The sequence below is a fragment of the Phalacrocorax carbo genome, chromosome 17 (genome assembly GCF_963921805.1).
Source record: "Phalacrocorax carbo chromosome 17, bPhaCar2.1, whole genome shotgun sequence".
NCBI lineage: Eukaryota > Metazoa > Chordata > Aves > Suliformes > Phalacrocoracidae > Phalacrocorax > Phalacrocorax carbo.
In genome coordinates this window covers 2,541,723-2,565,480 of record NC_087529.1, presented here as the reverse complement: position 1 = coordinate 2,565,480, position 23,758 = coordinate 2,541,723, and the positions used below count along the sequence as shown (strand labels likewise).

General features: G+C 42.5%; 1 protein-coding gene across 4 annotated transcripts in view; it reads right to left on the bottom strand.

Annotated features, from left to right (window-relative positions):
* GOSR1 (golgi SNAP receptor complex member 1) overlaps window positions 1-23,758 on the bottom strand; it is a 35,827-nt gene that overhangs the window by 10,715 nt on the left and 1,354 nt on the right. For 3 of the 4 annotated variants that reach the window (XM_064467625.1, XM_064467627.1, XM_064467629.1), the window contains exons 3-7: window positions 22,588-22,675; window positions 22,265-22,372; window positions 21,030-21,121; window positions 20,761-20,835; window positions 3,883-3,912 (exon numbers count right to left, since the gene is read on the bottom strand). In XM_064467625.1, coding sequence (XP_064323695.1) covers window positions 3,883-3,912; window positions 20,761-20,835; window positions 21,030-21,121; window positions 22,265-22,372; window positions 22,588-22,675 — 393 coding nt within the window. The remainder of the gene's footprint in view (window positions 1-3,882; window positions 3,913-20,760; window positions 20,836-21,029; window positions 21,122-22,264; window positions 22,373-22,587; window positions 22,676-23,758) is intronic. The other variant, XM_064467628.1, reaches the window with a different exon arrangement.

The following is a 23,758-nucleotide window of genomic DNA, read 5'->3' as shown; positions in this document are numbered from 1 at the left end:
TAATATTAAAGCACTGCTGAAGTACAACATTAAAGATTGCTGCGCTACTGGAGAAATCTCTTTTAGGTAAGCCTGAGGTCAGAGCCACAAAGAGCCCGCCCGTCCCTTCCACAGATCAGCAGGAGAACCTCAAATTCCTGTGCTTGCAGCAGCATTTCCTCAACATTTCACTTACATTTCAAGTTTGCCCTTGATTGTTCAGCAGCACTGAAGGAACGCAAGCAATCAAATTTCTCTTCAAAAGTAAACCAACTGGTATTTGTACAGAGTTTACAGTTTTCACTGGGATTAAAAAGTACAGAGCAATAAACATTTCTAGTCCTGATCACAGTCAAACTAGTCTAACATGCAGAGATACCCTTTTAATGCTGCTTGACTTGGAAGCAAAGTGTTTTTACCTAGACAAATGTTTAAGCTGTTGGGTGTTTTCACCCCCCCTTGCAGCCACATACAGCGCTTTATCAAGCGAAACACACCAAAAAGTCAACTCCTTGCTTCACCCATTGAGACAGCTCAAATCTACATTGACGAAGAACTAAAACAAAGCTCTAAAGGACAAGACATGCTTTCAAAAAGCAAATAATTCACGTATTAGTAGAACAACTGCTTCATTTTGTACTCCATGAATCATACTTGCTCATTAAAATTCATGATAACATCTATGATAAGGGAATAGCCTCTGTGACCCTGCACAGAAATGCAAGCTCTAGTTTTCATTTGGTAAGAGTTCAGATTATATCACTTATTCTTTGCATATACATACGTATATTCCTATCTATAAATATACACATGCCTGTGTCTATATACGGATACACACGCAGACAATCTTTCAAATTACTTTCAAGATTATTGTGTCTTTTGATGAAGCCTAAGATGAAAACAAAAGGAACGATTCCCCAGAAATGCAAGCGATTTTGCCCAGACATTTTGGCAAGGCTCTTTTGAAAAAGAGCTACGACTCAAAATCTAATTCACACCTTTCCATTCTGTGAAGTCAAGGTTCAATGCAAGTGGATTTTTCCCTTTTATTAAACCCTAATTATTACCTAAAGAAATACCCCAAATACCTAAGGAGACAATTTTTTTTTTTTTTTTAATTAAATCTATGGTTTTGGTCTGGCTTCACAGTGGAAGCGGAGTCGTCCAATGCGTTAATGTACAAACACTGACAGACCAGCCTAAATCAGGCCTCAGAAACAGTCTTACAGTAAAATCCTGAGGACTCATCACACTGTACATGCAAAACTACACAAAAATTCAAACTGAGACAACCTACAAATGTAAGTTGTTGGAAAACAAGAAATAAATCGTTTGCTATTTTGGAGAAGTGATAATGTTTGAAAATGAAAACCCGAGAACACCAAACATATTAAGCAAAATCTATGCTTATGTTTAAATCCAAGAGAAGTGAACGCTGTTCCAAAAGAGCTGCAGTACAAAGTGACACATCCCACTCATTTCTGGAAAGAAATGTGCTGCAGTAAGAACCCATGGCACGTAATTCATTTAAAAATTGATTAAGGAGTTCAGTACCAACAAACATCTGGAATGACAGCCCTACCCTTGGCTTTGTTACCCCATCGTTTCAGCTTAGGTGCCCAGATACTCTCTTGCCCGTACGCCTGCTCCCGCGGAGGAGCCGTACAGAGGAAGAGTCAGGCTCTGCACTCCTCCGGTTCTCCCCGCTACAGAAGTCAGAGCAAGGGCTTCGCCATTAGCGCTGCCTACACGAGGAGTCCCTGGCAATGGGGCCACCGCTATGCGGCTTGTCAACCACAGCCTCTGCACGCACAGAAAAAAGCCTTTCCGGTGTTCAGAATCACTGCTTAATAACAACCCCTAAAAAAAATAAAAAGTGATGTCTTAACTGCCTGAATTACACCCAAATAATGAGTAATGAACTACAGCAGATGTAAGCCTTGAAGACAGAGCCGGATTAGTAGCCAGAATAAGCTAATTACATCTCACTTCACTCAAGGAATCTGCAGTCAAACAGCTTCCCCTGCACAGTTCCCTCTTTTACTTGGTTTGCAGCAGATAAAGCAATTGATATCAGAAGTTGGGTCAATTTCTATCTGGTAAATGCACTTAAAATGCAGCAGGGTTCACCGCCAATTAATATCAAACCCGAACAGTTGCAATTACTGGGAATAAGAAAGAGAGTAAAACAAAAAATTCACCCTGGTTTCAACAGTGTCAGAACTGAATTAAGATGCTATAAATGAAATTACATTTCCTGCTCAACATCGTTACCAAAACAAACTCTTTTTCTACAAAAAGAAAGGTTGAACATTTTTGGCAACAACAAAAAGAAGTAGCTCATTTACTACAGATAATAAATGGTGCAACAAGGAGTGCTGAAATCCAGCCTCTTAAAAATCAAAGTTTATTTATTACGAGAAGGAATGCTTTCAGTACACAGGCCAAGGACCTCTGAACCAAGCCCTGCGGAAGGGATTATTGCGTGAGAAGCTGTCACTGTGGAGAGAGCCGATTTGTAGCCAACCACAGGACTGCAGCTCAGGCAAATGAAACACAAAGCAGTTTTAAACCAGCCAGGGCACCTACTGATGACACCGAGGAGCTTCTGAGCGGGCTCGAAACCGATAGAAGAACCTGGGTGAATGTTCTGCTGCCCCGGTGAGCCCCGGTTTGCCACGACTGCGTTCCCTTGCGCAGGTAAATCACACATACGCTCAGCTTCTCTGGTGACACATAACCAAGAGGCCAGCCAAAGAGCTCCAATGATAAAATACCAGCCGTTTTGCAGGATATTAAGCTTAATAAATCACCATATGCTGTTTAATGTTCTTGTTACTGGAGTGGCAGCAAGTAAGAGATTCAACAAATGTTGAGCATTTTTACGAGACGGAAAAGTAGTGCGACAAGCAGGAGAGGGGTTCTGATCAGGAAGGGATGAGAACCCAAAGTCAAACAAATATTCACAATAACTCTGCTAAATTTGGCAAATATCTTTACAAAGCTGTGGTGAGATTATATCCACCTTTTCAGACATTATTATACTGACCACTTCTGGTTCCTCACTGCACATTAATGTGGGTTTAACACATTCTTCCACCATGTTAATTACACCAAGCCCACTGTATGTACCTGAGCTAGCCAGCCCTTAATGGACCTAGAGCCTTGCTGCACCTCTAATTACTCTCCTTGATCACTTATGCCAGTACATGCATTATCTAAAAGCATATCTTTTTTTTTTTAAAAGCAATAATCTAAAATTTAAAACCATTAAGTCAGGCACTCTGAATTATTGGTTTGCAAAATCCCAGAGTTCAGTGGAAGATTGGGAAGGGCACAGATGATAAAAGTAATTTATGATGCTAGGGTTCTAATAATTTCTAGATCAGTTAGGGAAGGTATCACTCAAGTATTCGAACCATGTAGAAAACCAAAAGATAACTAACTATATAATAGCAAGAACCTCTCAAGCCCTTGTGGCAAAAGCCTTTACCTCTATCAGCTGTGTATTAGGGTGCTGAATACATTGAAGGATCACAGAAAGTCATGCTGTAGAAGAGTGTCACTAGGAGAAGAAACAGCTTCACTACTGGAATAGCCCTCAACAGCTCAACCTGTGACTGACTCTGCTCCATCGTGCCCTTTGTTTTTGTAGGAGCTAATCACCTTTGAACAGAAACCCAAATTTTCTAAACTAGGATGAATAAAATATTTAAGCAACACCATATGTCAATCTTGAATAGGGGAAAAAACCCAACCCACACCATCATTTCGTTGTAATACTGCCTGTGAATTGTAAACAATGCAGTTATTGTATAAAAAAATGACTGATGTCCTTGGACACAATTCAACGTAAACACTGATTGTACAGAAAATAATGAAGATTAGAAAGTTCATTCTTACCTTATTGTTTCTTCTATCAGTCGATCTGAGCTGAAAGCCAAAAGAAAAAAGTGACGTTAAAAAAGGAACAACCACTAAGTATTATTTTAGATTGTTAAATCAAAGAGCTCCATAATATAACCATTAACAAATTTGCCCTTAATATGTCTTATTTCAGGATGTTGTCACTTTTTGCTACCGCATAGATTTGGTACATACGAGAGTCTCTGCTTCAGAAGATGCGTGTAGTGTCCTCTACAGCAGCATTTTCTAACTGCATGCAGAGGAGATGCTCAGAACACACAAAATACCAAGAAGATGGAAAAAGGGGAATGGACTCCATGATTCATGGATAATTAATGTTAACTGAGCCTGATGTGTACCAGGAGCCCAGGGCAGTTTGGAAAGGAGTATTAGAGAAGGAAGTACCTTCCCCCCCACTCCCCTTTAATCCTGCTCATTCCTGCCTACCCCCTCAGAAAAAGCAACTAAAAATAAAAGCTGAGGCTTAGTTCCAGGCAACATCATCTCAAAACGCTGCTTCACATCTAGTTTACCAAGCACTGGTTTGCGGTGGTTAACGAGGCAAGCTCTTTCTGTAGTAATACCAGTGGGATGAGAACGAAAGTGATGCTTATGGGGGAACAGAATACATGCCATCTGTAAGAGAAAGACCTTGATAACACGTGCCCCTTCCCCCTCGCTGCCACATATTAATTGAGTTTCTATGCAGCATCCCTGGGAAAAGGACAGCCTAAAATACAGCGCCACCGAGAGCACATTTCACTCTAAAAACGACAACATCCTCAGAAGACTCAAGCAATTTCTCTGTCTGTACTCAACTTGTTACAGACAGGTTTTTAATCACTGTTTTACAGCCAATTATGAAATCCCAGAAAAACATATCTTGTTGCAGCAATCAGTATCCCAAATGTGACACTGCCATACAAGAGGTGACTGCATCCCCGCTCCCCCTATTGCGGAAACAACGATGCACCCCTACAATTGCTCCGTTTACCCCCCAGATTTACACAGACTCTTGTGGAATAGCTGCAAAAATGTCCGTTTGCAGTTTAAGGAGGAAACCAATCTGACAGGAAGAAGTTTTATGTGGTACTGGATATTGCTTCTGGTATTAAAGCAGAAATTTACTGCTGCCAAACTGAAAGGATTAAGAGACACTGAAGGGGCATGACGGTCTTCAACTTCCATCCTCCGTGTGTTTTGCCACCTCAGGAAGGGAAGGCATCAAAAGCCTCCGGCACAGCACAGTTCCGCCTCTGACTCAGCCAGAGTTGCCCAATTTAGAACTTTACCCCCAGAAATTCTGGAAATCCCCCCACACCTCCAGCTGGAGGCACAGCGAAAGAGCACGTTGTGCAGCGCGCGTGTGTAACCTGCTCGGGGCGGGGGGAGATGCTAACAGAATGTCCTTATTTGTCTGTGAAGAGGAGTGAAAACATGAAGGCTGCTATTTCAGTCTAGTCCATGGCTTGAAATATGGAGACAGCACACAGAGCACTAAAAATATTTTGCCCGATTTGAAGTTGAGAGGGACTCAACTGGGGCAGCAAACACTGAAAACACTGAACTGGAACACTTCTTTCTGCTCCCAAAACAAAGCCACGCTCCAAAGACTCGCATCAGTTGTGAGTCCATCGGTTTAATCAGATAGAACCGTCTGCATTTACTGTGTGATATTTATTACCACTGGCCCAGAGAAGTAAAACACCATAGTTATGTACACAGAGTAATGCAAGCAGTCCCTAGTCCCACAGCATCTGATAATGTCCCCAAGGCAAGCAGAAGAAAAAAGCGATGCATTAAAGACTTCTGTAATTGCTGATTCTCTAAGACACAAAATGCAACCGTGAATGTGCCTCTAATACATAGGTAGTCTCTAACAGAGAAGTGTATTACGTGGGCAGTGCAAAATAAGAATAAACTGGAAAAACACCAGTCTGAAAAGCAAGAATGGAGCATAAGAAGGCACTGTTTTTAAAAAGTTGGGGTTGGTTTGTTGTTTGTTTTTTTTTTTAATTTACTAACAACAAAAAGGTATCAGAAGCCTAGCTGGAAATAAGTCAGACTTATAAAAATACATTGCTGCAACAGTCTTATTAAAACAAAACCCTACCCTGGAAAAAATAATCACAGGCATTACCAGCTCTTTGTCCACTTAACTGATGAAACTATAGTATTTTCCTGTTAATCAACTGAAGACAGCAGGGAAGGTGAACACATTTGGAGACCTTAAATGAACTAGGGTGTTCTCCAAGGTTTTCAGAGTACAAAAAATTAAGCTTGACCATTCACAGCACAGACACTAAATGTGTCTTATGTTACAGAAAGCTGTAGTTAGGCAGTTTTATTACTTAATCAGAGGCATAAACATGAAAAGCATTTAAATGCTTCAGATTCAATTACATTATACTGCATTATTTTTTACATCTGTATTTATTTATACACACATATAAAAACAAACACTGGAAATGTAGCTACCTGTAAAGCAATGACAGGCAGAAGTTAATAAAAATGTATAAGCCCAGTAATAAACAGTTCTTAATACCAACACACAGAGCCATTAGATGCAAATGCCGACGCAAGGCATTTAACAGGCATCACAGGTCACACGATCAACGCTTCCCAGCTCACAGGGAGGGCATCCCACCAGCGTGCCCTGGCAGCCGCGAGGGCCAGCCGAGCCCTGGGGGGCACCAAGCCCTGCATCGCAGCCGGGCGAGGGAGGGGATCATCTCGCTCTGCTCCGCGCTGGGGCGGCCTCACCTCAGGGCTGGGTGCGGTGTTGGGAGCCACAGGACATCAAGGTATAAAGCTGCTAGAGAGTGTCCAGGAGGGCCACGGGATTGGGGAAGGGTTTAGAGGGGAAACCGTACGAGGAACGGCTGAAGTCCCTGGGTTTGTTCAGCCTGGAGAAGAGGAGGCAGCTTCCTCCCAAGGGGAGGAGGAGGAGGGGCAGGCGCTGATTGCCTCTCTGGTGACCAACACCAGGCCCCGAGGGAACGGCAGGGAGATGTGCCAGGGGAGGGTTAGGCTGGGCATTAGGGAAAGGCTCTTCTCCCAGAGGGTGGTGGAGCCCTGGAACAGGCTCCCCAGGGAGGCATCACGGCACCAGCCTGGCGAGATACAAGCAGCACTCGGACAAGGCCCTCAGAGACACGGTGTGAATTTGGGGTGTCCTGGGCAGGGACAGGAGCTGGGCTCGATGGTCCTTGTGGGTCCCTCCCAGCTCAGGGCATTCTAAGATGATTTAAAAGGATGAGATGCACATGAATTTTCTTCAGAATGACTGATACATAGTTAAGGGCAGACTGAACTAACTCTTACTGAACTAACTCTTCCTGTCTTAAATAGCTGGGCAGCAGGCAGGTTTACTAAGCACAACTCCCCGTATGTTCTTCCCACCCCAAGGAGCATCATCTTCTAATGGCCCTGAGAGGATTTCCAAAAACATTTCTACTTGCAAGCCTCCAGCAGGTGAACAAACTCCAGCAGAAAATGGCAATGACATTCACTGAAATTTTGGTAAAGGCAGTGTGAGCAGGAACATTTTATGGTAAAAATCTGCACACCAGAATCCCTTAGAGTTCTGTTAAGTTTAGTAGTTCCTGCAAAAGTTCAGTTTAGGCAGATGCTAGAGGCTTTTCTAAAGGCAATAACATGCTCTCATACAGCATCTCTTAAAGTCTTTCAAAGTTCCTGCAAATACAGACCATAACATTCACTTACAGCAATATCCAGAAGCCAGCAGTCGTTCCATCATTTTACAGTTCATAACTACAGAAAATAAGTCAGATTTATGGAAGATCAGGAACACAAAGTCCAATGGGGCCCAGAGACCCAAGGGAAGTTTGCAGATCTCTGACTATTAATAACCTGTTTTACACAAACAGAAGCTGTTCTCACAATTATAAATAACATTAATTTCAACTGTTTGACAGAATGGAAAATAACAGCATTGAAAGAGGTAATTTTGCTGAATTTACACATTCAAAACACTACAAAAAGAGGCTCAAAAAACCCCCAAAATCAAAACCAAGCCCTCTTGATTTTGTTGTTCTGCTTTCCAAGCAAACACAACCAATCCAGTGGACATTGCCTTACGAACATCCAAGCAAGGAGACGATGGATCTGGGCGATATTAATCTGATTTGCCATCTGTTTCAATAAACTATGCATTTTCACCTGTCGAGACAGATGGCACTTTGACAAAGCCATTTAAAAATACTATACGAAAGAAACACTCAAAGATGCTGAGGCAATCACCTACTGTAATAGATGGCACAAACCCAGGAGCAGCAGTCATGCATATAAAATAATCAGGCCTCCGTGAAACTGCTGTCTTCAGAAAAGACTGCGCACTTTGTCATTTAAATGTGCAGACGGGTAAATTAATCTAAAGGAAAAATTCAGTGAAATATGCCTCTAGGATGGAAAAGAAGCCTGCCCGTCACATCAAGCTTTTACAATTAAAGAAAGTATTTTATGTTCTTTGCTTTTTTAAAGCCAATCTCTATGCCAGTAGTTAAAATTCAGTAATATAGATGATTACTTAGGTGAAGACTGGGCTTCTCCCATATCCATAGATTTTGCTGCTGACTTACTAGCTAGATACCCAATACAAGCACTTGTCAGAGAAAACAAGATACAGCACACGACTCATTTCACAATGCACTTCAAATCCTTCAGATAAAATTACGAGCAATATTAGAATGAAGAAGAATTTAAAAGGATTAGGGAAACCCCTGTAGAATAAACTAATATAGCACTTGATAACTACTTTCTTACTTTCATAAAAAATAATTACAGAAATAATAATTTCACTTTGTTCTTTCTCTAACTGCAAGAGTAATCACTAGTCTCAGTGCTCTCGAACTGCCTGCACTAAATCTTTCGTATTTTCACAGTCCTGGATCACCAGGAAACATGGAGCTTCCAGGAATGCAAATATTGCAAAATATACTTGATATTCTAATACAAATAGACAGATTTTGAGGAAGCAAATCAGACACACAGTTATTTCCATCATAACAACCATTGCTAACTCACAAGTGAAAGAAACGTGCACACAAACACAAAGAAACCCCAGCTCCAACTCATTTTTTTCTGCTTGCCATCAAGATAACTCATCATCTAAAAAAAAGCTGAAGATCATTACACTCTTCAAAAATGTAACTAGAAAAACATAAAGCAGAACACATTTTTCTGTTGTGATAACAAACAAGATATCCCAGATATTGTAAGACTCATCTTGTGCTTGATTCAATTCTGTGTCAAAGGAAGAGTGAATTGCACCGGAGCTGCTTAGCCAGTTTGGACAGACTCCCGCAGCTGCTAATGAAGAGAAAAATTGGTGTGGAAGCCTACTCATTGACCGAGACCCAACAGTCTCAGTGAGACAAACATACCTAGCGTATACAACACCCAAAGAGAGAAAATTTATAATAGAGGACTGTACAGACAACACAAAATTGGCTCCTGTGTTTTTACGGAAGGGCAGAAGCAGCGCCTGCTCCGAATGCACAGCATGCAACAGCACGGGGAGGAAAAGGAATGTATTTGACTACAAAGCCTGCATCTCACGTTTCCAGCAAGAGAAGAGCCAGCTGGCCAAAAACATAGACGCGAGGTAAACGGGCGTTTTCAGGGATGAACAGTTTGCCCACAGAAACCATTCAGAGGCAGAGAAAGGTTCAAATACCGATGCAAACTGCTGTCTTTTGTGGGCTCCCTTTATGTTAATGAAAGCATAAATCCGGATGCTAAGGGGGTACAAGGTTTTCACGCTTTCTGTTGCAGTAGACGGAATGGAATAAGAGCCTACAAACATACAACCCAGCACAAACATGAGCAGTAAGTCAATGTATAGATTTGCTCCAAAGGAACAATACGTTAACAACATCGTACCTACAAACTCTAAACACGTAAGTAAGCTTATTTCTGCAGATCATTCTTCTGGGCAGTCTGACACCCAACGATCTCCTCCAGTAAGAATGAGGAATAGTTGCAAAAATGGAAAAGAAAAAAAGCACAATCGCACAACATCACGTTGCTTTTAATCGACGCAATCAATTTGTTAAATCTCAAATGAAAGGCACTGGAGCATAATCCATTGCTCTAGGCAGGAGTTAAACAACATTATTTGGTGTTGAATTTCTTTCCAGATGGTTCACACGTACCTTGTACATGAGAAAAAAAACAATGTAAGACGCATGCTTTTTGCCGGAGGGAAGAATCTGCCAAAGGATTTCCAGGAAAATCAACTGGTGGTGCTGAAGCCTACTCCCTCCAACCTGCAGTCCTATGACACAAAATTCACTAAAAATTGGACTCCTAGCTACATTAGTAAGTAAATATCTCAACAGCGTATCAGTTCCAACAATTTGGACTTGAGATAAGCTAACATAAGTAGTTTTTTGCAGCTAACGTCTATAAACATGTCTACATATGCACCATAACCAATAACAAGATTAGTTGATCTAACCCATTATAAAGAACAATTTGATGGATGCGAGCAAATAGGGGGAAATCCCTGAACCCATGGATGCACCTTCACAGGTTGGAGAACACCAACAGGTTGTTTCTCCTGGATTTCCAAAGGGTACGATCTGCACCTCCACTGAACCCCGTGGGCTTGTCTGGGAATTATCAGAGTGAAAGAAATGTTTCTGCAAAAAGAGGAGTTAGCCAAGAAAGCTCTTTGGCACACAGACTACTGGGGAGAGTGCCTGATGTTTGAGAGCCCCAAGAGGGTGAGCAACAGCAATACTTCTTCCTTTAAAGCTAATCTATAAGGAAATAAGAGCCTTCTCAATAATCTGCAGTATATAGTTTACCCAAAGAACGCAGTTAAAAACTTAAAATGAAAACAGCTCCTGTTGTCTAAATGAAGTGGCGCGGCTGGTTGCCTATTAGTAAGCACCAAACCAATGCCAGGATGGCACCACCAGCCGCATAATGAGGTTTCTAGAGGCTTTCTATTCATGGTTGTGGAAGTTCCTGGATAGATTGACCCTCCCATATAATTGCTCCATATTACCCATAGGAACAAAGTTAAATGAACTGAGAAGGGCAGGCCTTACTGTAAGTCATTATCACTAACCACAACTGTCAGAACAATTCCAGTAACTTACTAATGGACTATATCGGCATTTCCTCAAATTTTACATGCTGTGTGCAGAACTAGCGTTCAGTGGGAGTGCTGTTTTCATTATTTCCTCTGGTTTAAAAACATATAATTCAGATTATACCTTTGACTAAAGGGAGAAAACCCTCAAAACCAAGCAACCCAGACTTCGATATCCAACACCGATCTGACAAAAAATGAGCTTTACCGAGCTAACCTGTCATTCCTGATATGTGGGGCACACGCAGACGAGAGATGCGCACAATTTACAAGAAACACAAGCTGTTTATAATCTGTACTGCAACAAAAAGATTGTGCCACTTTTCTAGCTCTGTGGTTTTTGACTAAAGCTACCCAAAGCTAAAAAAAAATGTTTCTGCTACTCACGCACTCCTGAGTAAGCAAAAGAAGAGAGCACAAGGGGGAATATCGTCCAGAAGAGCCCTATCATATAAACAACTGTGTAATTAACATCTATTTCCAGTGGAGCTAACACAGAAACGAAGTGAGAGTTATCCCTAGGACGACAACCCAATTTTAATTTAGTATGAAACCCTAAAACACACATTGATAGAAATGTCTTCTGCTTCCTAACTGCATTTTCACCTGCTGTGGTTTTGAGGGTTTCCTTGGTAGACGCAGAAAGCTATATGGCTTTCATCCAGGGCTCGGCTGAGGTACCTAACGTCACAACTATCTACCTGCGTGTTTATTAAGTTTCAGAAAATTATTCTTAAAACTGCACGGTTCCCTATAACAATACAGCAAACACCTGTGGTTCAAAATTTCAAGTGCACGCTACATTTAAGCCACCTACAATCCAAATTCAGGATGCAATTAACGGGTGAAGATCCCAACCTCAACAAGGCTCGCAAGTGAGAGGAAAGCACTCTTGCATCTTTCACTTGACAACAAAACTAATGTCCTCGAAAGGTCGTAAGCAGAATTACATTATCAGGCTAAAAGAGGCATGCTCTAGTGGAAATTTGGGTCTAGTTCTGCTTACCAGCATGGATTTGACAGAAAGTATCCTCAGCAGATGGGAAATGATGTCTTTTTTCAAGCCACTGGAGAAGGAACACACTAAGGCATCCGCACAGCCTGCCATACAGCAGCCAAGAACGCCGTCCGAATGACGAGAGCCTCATTCTGATGCATTAGTACAGAGGTTCAAATTAAATAACCTCCAGAATGACATTTACACAGTAATATAACAACTTTGCAGAGGTATGCTCTGCGTTTGAGCAAAATGGAAATAATCACTATTTAACGTGAAATGAAATTCAACAGCTTGTTTTTACTGGAGGTTCCAATAGCAAATAATGAGCAAGCGCTTCTGGCCTTAAAGAAGAAGGAAGTACACAACCACGCTGACAAAACCCCCGACCTGTCGCATTAGAATAACAAGCAATTCTCCGATTCCACATGAGAAATTCTTTAAAACTCCACAATTGTTGAGTCTGTTGGAAAGATGCACCTACTTTTCAGAACCAAGCCACGTAATAAGGATTTCAAGTACTTGTCAAAGTCCTAATTTCAATACAGACCTTGGGGGGGAAGGAAGCTGTCCTAGTTAAGAAACAGTGTTGAAAGGAAAGCTAAAAACAAATAAAACATGCATCACTGACTTGTTTATTTCTGAAACGAGCAAGAAACTTCAGAAGCAAACACAGAGCTCTGAAGTTTGAAGTGTGGTTTTAGATCCCTCCCTCTCCCCAAATCAGGGGCACGGTGTTGTTTCTAAGGCAAAGCCCAGAACCGAGAACCAGAGCAGAGGTTTTAGTCCCAACCACCCTTTTTCTGCGAGATATTCAGGTAATTTTTCACACTGTGTTATGAGGGTTTGTTCTTTGGTTTCTGCAGACATTCAGAAAGACCTAGGATAGTTTCTTCACCTCTTTCCTGGGGTACCTGGAAGTTCAGGCACAAACCTGCACATTTCATACACATGAAAAGCAAACGACTCTGAGTTTCTTAATGCTAGCAGCTCTGTGACTGCATCCTTTGTCACCTGGATAATTCAGTTTTGTAGTGGAAGGTACAAAGGAAGTCCCCCAGCCGGGTTTTGTGCGTGTATGGTGGGATCACTGGGTCTTTTGTGTGTGTGTGCGTCCCCCCTTTCTTCAAATAGCATTCATTTAGACATATTGAAGTCTAAAAATATCACAACAGTCATCAGTGTAAGAGAAATTATTGATTACCGTATTTGTTTAAAGCAACCCAACTCTAAGGAAAGCATGCAAATAAACCTTGTGAGACAGATATAATCTTTGGTTCAGTTTTGGGGTAGGTTTGGGTTTTTTAAGCCCTAAATACAGCACCGGAAGATGAAAAGCACCAGTTGATTTTACTCTAATGAAGCTCAAGCTATTTTTAGAAGGAAAACTTCTTTTAAATCCTGAGGAGCTTGGCTGATTTTCATGTTTTTATTAAGTTATTTATAAATAATAACGATACCCAGGAGAGCATCTTCCTTCATTGCCTGAAGGCTTTGAACCTCCTCAAATTCTCATTAAACTACTTCCATAACTTGCTCATACAATCATAGAATTACAGTCACATAATAAGCAGGGAAGTTGCTTTCTTCCAGAAGATATGCACTGTCTCCCTCGCTGAGGAATATTTACTATTAAAATAAGGAAACAGACAAGTTGTGCTCAGTCTGGTGTTGTAATTAAGTATATGATATGCCCGAGTCTCATATTCAGTCTGGGACTGTTAGAGGGGAGCCAATCCAGCCACTTACGAAGTGGCCTTGTGTCGTCCTGCCATGAATCTTTAAGAGACAGAGGTTCTGCCAGCAGGCTGGGAGATAAAACCCATTCAGTTCCACATATAAGGCTAAAGGAAGGAATCACTGATGTATAACTGCGGTTAAGAAAACTGCAGCGATAGGAAACAGCGCAGAAAGGAAAAAAGAGAATCGTATTTTGAAACGGGATTAGAGTACAAGCCATTGTGCATCTTTAAGTAAGCTTTTGCAACACCAAAAATCCTCCTTTGTTCAAATCCTTTCCTTGAAAACCGTTTTATTTGCGCTGCCGCTCAGACAGAGCACGTAGCCCTACCCAGCAGGTCCGTATTACGGGTACCCAGCGGTCGGTCGGTCAGTCAGGTGATTACCGCAGTCACCCTGGCTGGCTAGCTGAGGCACCGGCCTGCACTTTTAATGCAATTAGTTTCCCAAACTTCCGTATTCCAGAAACAATGAAAACAAGCCAATGGTATGTAACTGCATTTGGGAAAGCAGCGACAGACCATTGCCAGCGCTCTTGCAATTAATGGCCAGCAGAGAAACATTTTAACCCAGACTCCTCAGTCTCTCCTTGCACTGTATCGTCCAATTCAATAGACAAAGTGCTGCAGCCGTCCATTACTACTGCACAGCAAGTCTGCAGCCAAATGACACCGTATCCGGTGCTTCTTGGCAAACAGTCCAAACCGAGGCTGTGGAGAGCTTGCATTGTCCTCCCATAGCAGATCTGGTTTGTTTTTTCATAACTGCTATAAAGCAAATTCTTCATTATCAAATGCTGCTTCAGTTAAAATCTGATTAAAATGAAAGGGAATAGAGCGACAAGAACACCACATTCAGCTTTGACAGGAACAAAAAAAATAAGTCTATTTTTGAGGCAAGTTTTGCAATTAAAAAAAAACAAACACCTTATTTGGCCTAACTGAAGTGGAGCTCAGCAGTTTGGAGGCTGCAGAGCAGGCAGCCAGCAGGCACCCAGGGCAGAGGCTCATCACGCTCCTCCCTCACTGCTGCTTCCCCAACCACCTTGGGAAGAAAAAAAGGAATCGGTGAATTAGCTGTTTTTCCTACAGCCTCTTTCTCTCCAAGAGAAGATGAAGGAGATGCAGTGGCGAGCCACGTGCCGGCCGCAGCAGCTACCGCCCAGGCATCTGTGTGTCCTCCCCCTGCAAGCGGAGGCGAGGGAGGGGATGGGAGGGGAGACACAGCAGTCCTCTGGTTTTAATCCAATACTGAGGGTCCGCTGAAACCCGCAGGAGCCTGAGCAGCAACAGCGCAGTGAACGGAAATCAGGGCGTGCAGAGCAGAGAACAGGGATAACAAAGAAATGGAAATTAAATTAAAGTAGGAAAGTGGTAGCTTTTCCCCAAGACCAACACACCTGTAATCAAACACCCCGTCAGGTGTCTCAGCATCTCATTAAGCTGACTTCCCCGTGCAAATCAGTACTGAAGTAAAAATATGTAAGCAACATCAATATTTAGAAGAAAAACGGTTACCAAGTCACTCCCTTTATTAAGATCTGGACTGTATTACGAAGCAAGTTTCCCGGTGATTATTCTCTACTGAATGTGGCCATTTCTGCTCAAACAACAACAGGAAATTTGAAATAGTTCTGCTGAAAAATGAAATGCAATAATAATAGTAATAACAATATTTAGTACTTCACAGTACTCTACATATATGAAGTACGGCACAAACATTAATTTATCCTAATCATCTCCATGAATCAGGTATGTATTATTAATAGCACCATTACACAACTGCTGCAGATTCCCGTTATTTCTTTTGCTCGCGTCTCTTACCCCTCTTCTCTCTTTCACATGCAGAGCACATCCCTCTTTGATTTGTTTGCTCTCCTCCTTTTCTCCTTCAAACTTTCGCACCCACCTACCCTGGCACCCCTACCCTCTCTGTTCCCAGTGCTAGATGTTTTAAGACACAGCGGTGTTTTACGTCCTTAGCTAGCCTGAATGCTTTCAGCAGGTTCATCTCATCCACCTGCATCACTTACACCTGATTATCTAAACTCAGGAATTTTTCACTGGGTAGACTGATAGCCACAGAGCAACACTCACCAGAAACGTGCCGTCATCCGACAACAATGAAAACCGCAGCCAATGATATCTGCACCAGCACTGGCACCTGCTTCACCACCAGCCATTTCGTTGGGAAAAGGACACGTGCCTCATTTTTTGCACTGAGTAATAAAGCAATAGTCATACGATGGCCCCACAATGACAGCACCGATCTACTACAGCAAATGGTGGCGACCACTACGTGGTCCAGTTTTCATCTAGTTTTACAAGGAACTCATCAGAGGTAATAAAATCTGTAATTTCTATCGAAATCGTGGAAGCCTCCATCAATTTTTACGCAAGTTCCTCAGAATCACCCGATATGCTATGACTCACAAACGATGCAAGTACCAACACAAGGGAAATTTTCACTCGCATACACATGCAATATTGCAAATTTAATCAAACACATTAATCCCTTCTTTGCTGACTTAGGCTGTAATTCATCAATAACTGCAGAACTTCTCAGGGCAAACACTGAGTTGACAGGACTCTCTCATCTGAGGCAGCACTTTTCAGAGCAGTTTTTAAAATGCTAAGCTAGGTCTATTCATCAAAATTGTTGTCTTTAGATGGAAAACAGTATTACAAGAAAAAGGATGACTTGTTTACCTCCCTGGCCAAAAGCGTACAAACAGAAAAGATGAGACATACACCGTTAGGGAGTGGCACGGACCCGAGGAAACACGCATTCCAAAGTCAACCACAAACTTGACCGTGCTAGATTTGCTATTTCCTTAAGCACGTGACATGCCAAGAGATCGGAGGTGTTAGGTAAAAGTATTAACAGGGCATCAATAGTCAACAAGACCTGTCTTCCAGCCTCATTTTAATTAACAGGCGCTCACATTTGTATTAAAAAAATGAGGCATTATTGTTTTTCTTTCCAGAGGTAGGTAAAACTCTCCTTAAATTATCCGTATAGAAATTAAGTAGCAAACCAAGAGGCTTGGAAACTTTATGCCTCCCACCTACAGTCAATAACATTTCTAGACAAATCTCCTTTCCCGGTAACGCCCCAAATCAGCTGATTTATCAAGTTAATTGAACCAGCTGCGAAGCTTTCAAAGGAAGAACACGACACGCTTTCTCCAACCCTGCCAGAAGCGGGGCGCAGCAGCGCCCAGCCCCGCGCGCCCCCAGCCCCACGGCTGCCCCACGATCCCACGGGAAAGCGCAGGACACCCGTGTGCCGGCAGCGCTGCCGCAGCAGCCGGCCCCGCCCCGGGCGCGCGAAGCCAGACGGATGCACCATCCTCTCGCCGTAACGGACAGGGGTTTTGCGTATCGCAGGCACAGCAAGGGTTTGCACAGCCCTTCGGCCGTTCCGGTTCCCTTGGTGCTCGATATACGTTGGATCCTTTTATTCATCAGAACTTTGGACTCACAGATTTAAGTCCCCTCCTTTTTTACGATTACGTACCTACGTAAAATTAAGGCAGATTAATTTAGAATTTCATTTATAAGACTTCATTCTTAGTCCTTCCAGAAGAGGTGATTTTTCAAAATATGACAGAAAAAAAAAAAAGCCAGATTTAGGCAAAAAGCAGAGGTCCAGCTTCTCTCCAAATCCCTCCCAGAGAAGAGCTTTCTGGTGCTCCTCCTCTCACTCCCGAGCGAGACACCACCACAAACAATACCGCCTGGGGCTGCCAGCATGCTTTTTAAAGGGCATTCACGGAAAACGCCACCAAGAGTAAACTCAGGTTTCCACGTATCCTATCTCACATGGTGGAGCATAAAGAAAAAGGCTGACAGAGGAGTCTGGTACTCTGCAGTGGGGTAATAGCTCATACATTCTCCGTTATCGGATCATGGAATAAATATGTAATAGGTTCAAGTACTTAATATCATAAATTAAGCAGGGTCAAGACCACGTGAACGCTCCAATATCTGATATGAATACATCATTCCTGTGGCGCTGTTCCATTACTTTGCAGCATATATTAATACACTTGCAAAGTTTATGTTCCCATCTCCATTTTTCAAGCTCTTTTAATTGGTCTCACAACTTCACTAAAATACATCTGAATTTGTACCGTTGCGCCTTTGTGGCAACATATATATACATTTAGCATGTAGTTCTATCAATCAGCCTGGCGCCATGATTTACTGCACCACAACTATTCAGCATCAAGACTCGCGCAGAGCTTGTCACCTTAGCCCAGGAGCACGTTTGGTGTAATCTGCCAGCTGCTGGTGATTTCTTGGGACCTTTTGCTAGCTTTTACAGCTTTTTGGCATTAATAGCTCATTAACTGCTTTCTCTGAAGACAAATATGTTGAAACTCTCTAGTAATTTCCCCTGCCAGTATCTCTTTCTGAGCTTACTGATTCTCAGTTCAAAAGTTTTTAACACCTTGCAAGCTTTGATTTCTCGCCACGGTCGCCTTCTGCTTCTACACCAGATTTCTTCATACACCTTGCAGTTACCTCCACCTCGCAGTAGCATTCCACGGGTAGTTTTGGACCCGTTTCCTAAAGATCCCCAACTCACACTTATTTCTCATTTTCTTTTTCTCAGTGTTGCAGTTTTTTTTTAAGTCTTGACATTTTCAACTAATCACCTAGAAGACGGCTTAACTGTTTCTGAAACTGCCTTATTTAATTCTATTTTTCGCGCATTTTTATCCTAAAAACATACTGGAGAGTTTAGCAGGTGTGAAGAGATCAAAGTAATCAACACCTCAGCAAATGCTAGGCTCAAATTCTGAAGACATCTGCCACATAAAGTTTACAAAATGGTTTAAGTTTTCCTCTCCTCATTGTTTCAAACTTTTCAAAATAGTGCACTGAGAGGAATGTCAGTTTTTTACAACAGTATATTTTACAACTGCAGAAATATTTTATTTGGAGCCTCCTTTAACAAAATGCTGAATATATAAAAGTATTTACCACCCTTCCAATAAAAAAACAAAGCAAAACAAAAACCCCCCAAACACAACATCTAGAAAGTATCAGGTTTACTCAGGTTAACTGACATTGATTCTTCAACGTACAACATTTCAGGTAACATTCGCCTCCATAATATTAAGATTGGGGTTTTTTTCCTGGAAACTTTACATTTCCTGATCCTGGATGTTTAATAATAAATTCAACCCAACAAAAGTCATAATTCAGCTTTAAATCTATTAATTTCTACGTTTTAAAGATACAAAAGTAAATTGAGGGTGAAGTGGTGGTAAGCCACAATCGAAAAATTTTATTTTAATGTCCTGTAAAAGCTTTTTGTGCAGTTCTGGCTAGAAGTTTAAGTTATCTTTAAGAAAGCACTTTTGAGAAAGCCACAGGTTCTTTATTTATTTATTTATTTATTTATTTAAAATGTAAGCCTGCCCTCTTGTGTAAGGCTGAGGTTTAGCATGCCTAGTCAAGAACAGCGAGGCATGAAAATCAGCGCTACTTCTTGACTATGTAGAAAACATGACCCTCCCAGCACTTGTCTGAGTCTGCTGCTTTTGCTCAATGGGGAGCACACAAAGCAGCGACTCGTAGTCCAACGCCCTCTCTGCAGCAAGAAGAGAAAGGAAGTGCTCTCTATTTTGCTTGTTATCTTGGCCAATAAACTGGAGTCAATTTGCAAATACGTAAGCGCACAGGTGATTTGGGGATTAGACTCTTCCATCACCTTTGTACACCTTCAGTAGAGACAAAAGGAAAAAAGGTTCTTCTCTGTCTGACTTTGACAAATAAAGAAGAAAGGGGAAAACAGCCAAGGCCAACAGTATGAGATTCAACAAGGCCCAGTGCTGGGCCCTGCCCTTGGGTCACACCAACCCCAGGCAGCGCCCCAGGCCTGGGGCAGAGGGGCTGGGAAGTGCCCGGCGGAGAAGGCCCTGGGGGTGCTGGCTGACAGCCGGCTGGGCATGAGCCAGCAGTGCCCGGGTGGCCAAGGAGGCCACCAGCCCCCGGGCTTGTGTCAGCCCTGGTGTGGCCAGCAGGAGCCGGGCAGGGATGGGGCCCCTGTGCTCGGCCCTGGGGAGGCCCCACCTCGAATGCTGGGCTCAGGTTTGGGCCCCTCGGGACAAGAAGGCCCTTGAGGGGCTGGAGCGTGTCCAGAGAAGGGCAGCGGGGCTGGGGCAGGGTCTGGAGCACAAGTGTGCTGGGGGGCAGCTGGGGGAGCTGGGGGGGGTTTAGCCTGGAGAAGAGGAGGCTGAGGGGAGCCCTTCTCGCTCTCTGCAGCTGCCTGAGAGGGGCTGGAGTGAGGGGGGGGTCAGACTCTTCTCCCCAGTAACAAGCGACAGGATGAGAGGAAACAGCCTCAAGCTGCGCCAGGGGAGGTTTAGGTTGGACATTAGAAAAAACTTCTTCACCGAAAGGGCTGTCAAACACTGGCACAGGCTGCCCGGGGAGGAGGTGGAGTCTCCACCCCTGAGGTATTTAAAAGAAGGGCAGACGTGGTGCTTGAGGATATGGTTTAGTGGTGGCCTGGGCAGTGATAGGTTAGTGGTTGGACTCAAGGATCGTAAGGGTCTTTTCCAACCTTAACGATTCTATGATTCTAAATCACTGGGACCTGCTGTTTTGTTTTTTAACCCTTATCCCAGTTAGTAGACTATGAAGGCATCTACTCCCCTACAAGGACACCAAACATGAAGTCTGAATCACAAGTGACTTGCGAAAGCCCACTGAAGACAACACATAGACGTCATTTAGTATTGACAAGATCTGAAAGTCAAAAATCACTGAAAACTACCGTGACTACTACCTACAACATGCACTTCGCAGACAGCAAAAGCAATAGTTTATCCAGCTGCATAAGTAGCAGCACTGTCACAGCATACACAGTGCAAGGCATTTGGTGCGGACAAGGATTCTACAGACGGACAAAGCTTTCACATGTAATTGAAATTGAGAATGTTTCACCCCCCAGAAAAGTTAGGCACGTCCAACATAAGTAAATAACAAATGACACCTACTTTCGAAGGTGTTCATGTTCCTTCAGGAATAGTTCTGTCCTTCTGTTATTCACGCCAGACCCACTTTTATAGGATCTAAAACCCAACGACAAAACAAAACAGAATCTTACCACAACTTTAATAAGAGTTGTGAATGGAAGTAACTTGGTTTGCTTTCTTTAGAGCACAGACGAATAAGCTATGCCGAGTATTCTCCTACAGGAGGGTCTCCACCTTCTCCCCCCCGAGGACAGTCCCCTGCCACCGCTGTACTGAACACCACAACTTACTCGATATCTTTTCGTACTGATCCCAACAGATTCTCCCTTTCTCGTATTGCCAAAAAGTTTGCTTTGGTTTTGTGGAATTCGTGCGTGTAATCCTGTAATAAAACAATTATTCCAAAATTAGGATCCTGAGATCAATTTAACACCACAAAATACTCAAGTAAGACCCAACGATCTTTTAAAATGCCACCTGCTTCCTAGTGCGAAGTGCAAGAACAACTTATGAAATTAACATAAAAAATACTTGGAAGTTAACGCAAAGTATTTTTAAAACTCGCTGCTCTTGCAGTAGTTGCTAACTTTCGATAGCTACAGCCAAGGTCTAGAGGAGAGTCCACCATAATTCCTTCTCCCAATTTCATGTAACTTCACCTTTCTGAATTACCATTTTGCATTGGAATTTCCCATTACTGGTTGAATCACAAGCCCTCGTAAAACCTACTTATTTGGTGTGATGAAGATGTTCTTGGGTTTATTGTGTAAAGTTACACCAGATGAAAAAAAATATATCTTCTGAACAGTGAAGATTACTTTCTTTATATAATGTTCAAGCTGCAGTTTTACATTTTAAAACATTTCAGGCAGCTAATACCTCTCGAAAACCAATTTAAGTGGCAACTGGTGTCCACCAAAACCACTGTAAACATCCAGCACTATTTTTCATACAAACGCTACGGCTTTTACACGACGCTATGCTTTTTACATTGTGTATTGCACAGATACGAAACAGAGACTGAACTGTGCACGACCGGCCGAATAAAACATGCACTTTAACATTACTTTGCCATGAAAATATCACCAGTTTGAAACATGGCTGGTTTAGAACGCTAATTAGCGGCTTTAGCCATCACATTTCCTTCAACTCCCTTTAGCCATTTAGATGGCTGTACCATCATTTTTTCTTAAGCGTGATGTTCCCTCTCGCACTGCCGCGTGACAGACCAGATAATTCATTCCAGTACCTTTCCCCTTTTGCTCTATAAAAGGCCCCTACGTAAGACGGCACACTTCACTGTTCTTTCTTAGCTAGGTACAAGTCACCAATATGACATAAAAAATGCTGTTTTTTCAACTCGGAGTTCACTGGTCAGGGTGCCTGGAGACAAGAAAAATGGGATGGGCTCGGTGGCATTTAAATCTTCTGGTAAGACACTCAAGCATGCTGTGATAGCAGCACCGCTAGTAATTCTCCCAAACACAGAAACAAAAGAAAAGCGAGAAGGACGCGCGTTTGTTACCTGCAATATGTCTCTGTGACGCTGTAACGTATGCATCAGTGCAGCGTTCAGGGACGGGACTCCCGCACTGTTTGTGTATTCTGCCATTTTGTCATTTACTCCAGTAAGCTAGAGGAAGGAAAAACAACCCCAAACCCATGAAACGGCTTATTCTTGTAAGGAAGTTACAACGGGTAAGTCGAAGGAGCTGACTCTAACGACAGACACGTACCTTCACAAACAGTTGTCTATCACTCACTCTAGTATTTCCTGACATTCATCACAAGAACCTGTCCCGCAATATTTCCTAGATGTTGAAGTAAAACCACAGTAACTTGAGTTACCTTTCCCAGAAGTTGTTCAATCTCCACAGCCATGGTCTCAAACATTCTGTCCTGGCTTGATCCATTTAGGAGAGGAGTTGTGTCAGAGCTAAGGGAAGAGTGGAGGAGCAGTTACTGAGAATTACATCATCTCCATGAATGCAAGAAATAAGGAAACACTAGTGTTAGGTCTTGGCAAGCCCCGCTACCCAGATTTCCTACAGAGATGAATTAAGCTCAGAAAAAGTACATTTTCTTGCAACACATGCCTTTAACACTTATCTAAACTAACAGACACAGTATCACCTGGGTAAAATATAACCTCTCTTTGGAAGATATGCCTGACACCAAACACTTGCCTACTACCAGCACGTGTCTAGCACCAATGCCCTCCTCTCCCTCCTCTCCCCAACTTTTATTTATTTATTAGTGGGAGGGAGCTCTGCACTATTAGCATGTTAAACCAGCTACATAATTACACCTTAACAGCACAGTGCTAGGACAACTCCTGACCTGTTAAGCAGTCAATGTTCTACAGAACAATACAAACCACACAATTTATCACAATTACAATTTCATACAGTGCACCTTCCCTTAAGAGAAACTAAAACCACAGTGAGAAGACGTAGCTAAGCAACAGAATAGAAGTGCAACACTTAGCATGCCATCCTGCAGAGGTACAACTAGTACCTTTCAGAGATGTCTCTTTGCTTTGCTGAACTACCGTAACTAGAGTAAGAGAAATTAGTTTTGCACAGGACAGCAAAAATAACCATCATAATTACGCTACATGGCGAGTAACAGCACAGAGCCAGAAACAAGAGAGGGGCTAGGACTCTGATTCAAGAGTAACATGATCAATTCCTGAGCCGCTCTCAGGCTTCCAGAGCCAGAAATTCAAGGAAAGGTTCAAAATTGATTCAATCATCAAATTAAATAGATAAATAAAGCCACCACCATGCGCACATACAGCAGCCACAGTCACAACCAGTAAGCAGTGTTGGGACCTGCAGTTACTAAGCAAAGAATGGCAATTTTTGAAGGCTACACACAGGGACATTGGTAATTGGTGAGGTGGGACTGCAGGATAGGCCTAAACCCTGGCCCATAAGCTAGAAAGACTTGAGAAGTTAATTCTTCAGTCAAACATGAATCTGCCTAAAACAAACAGAAACTATTCATATATATGCAT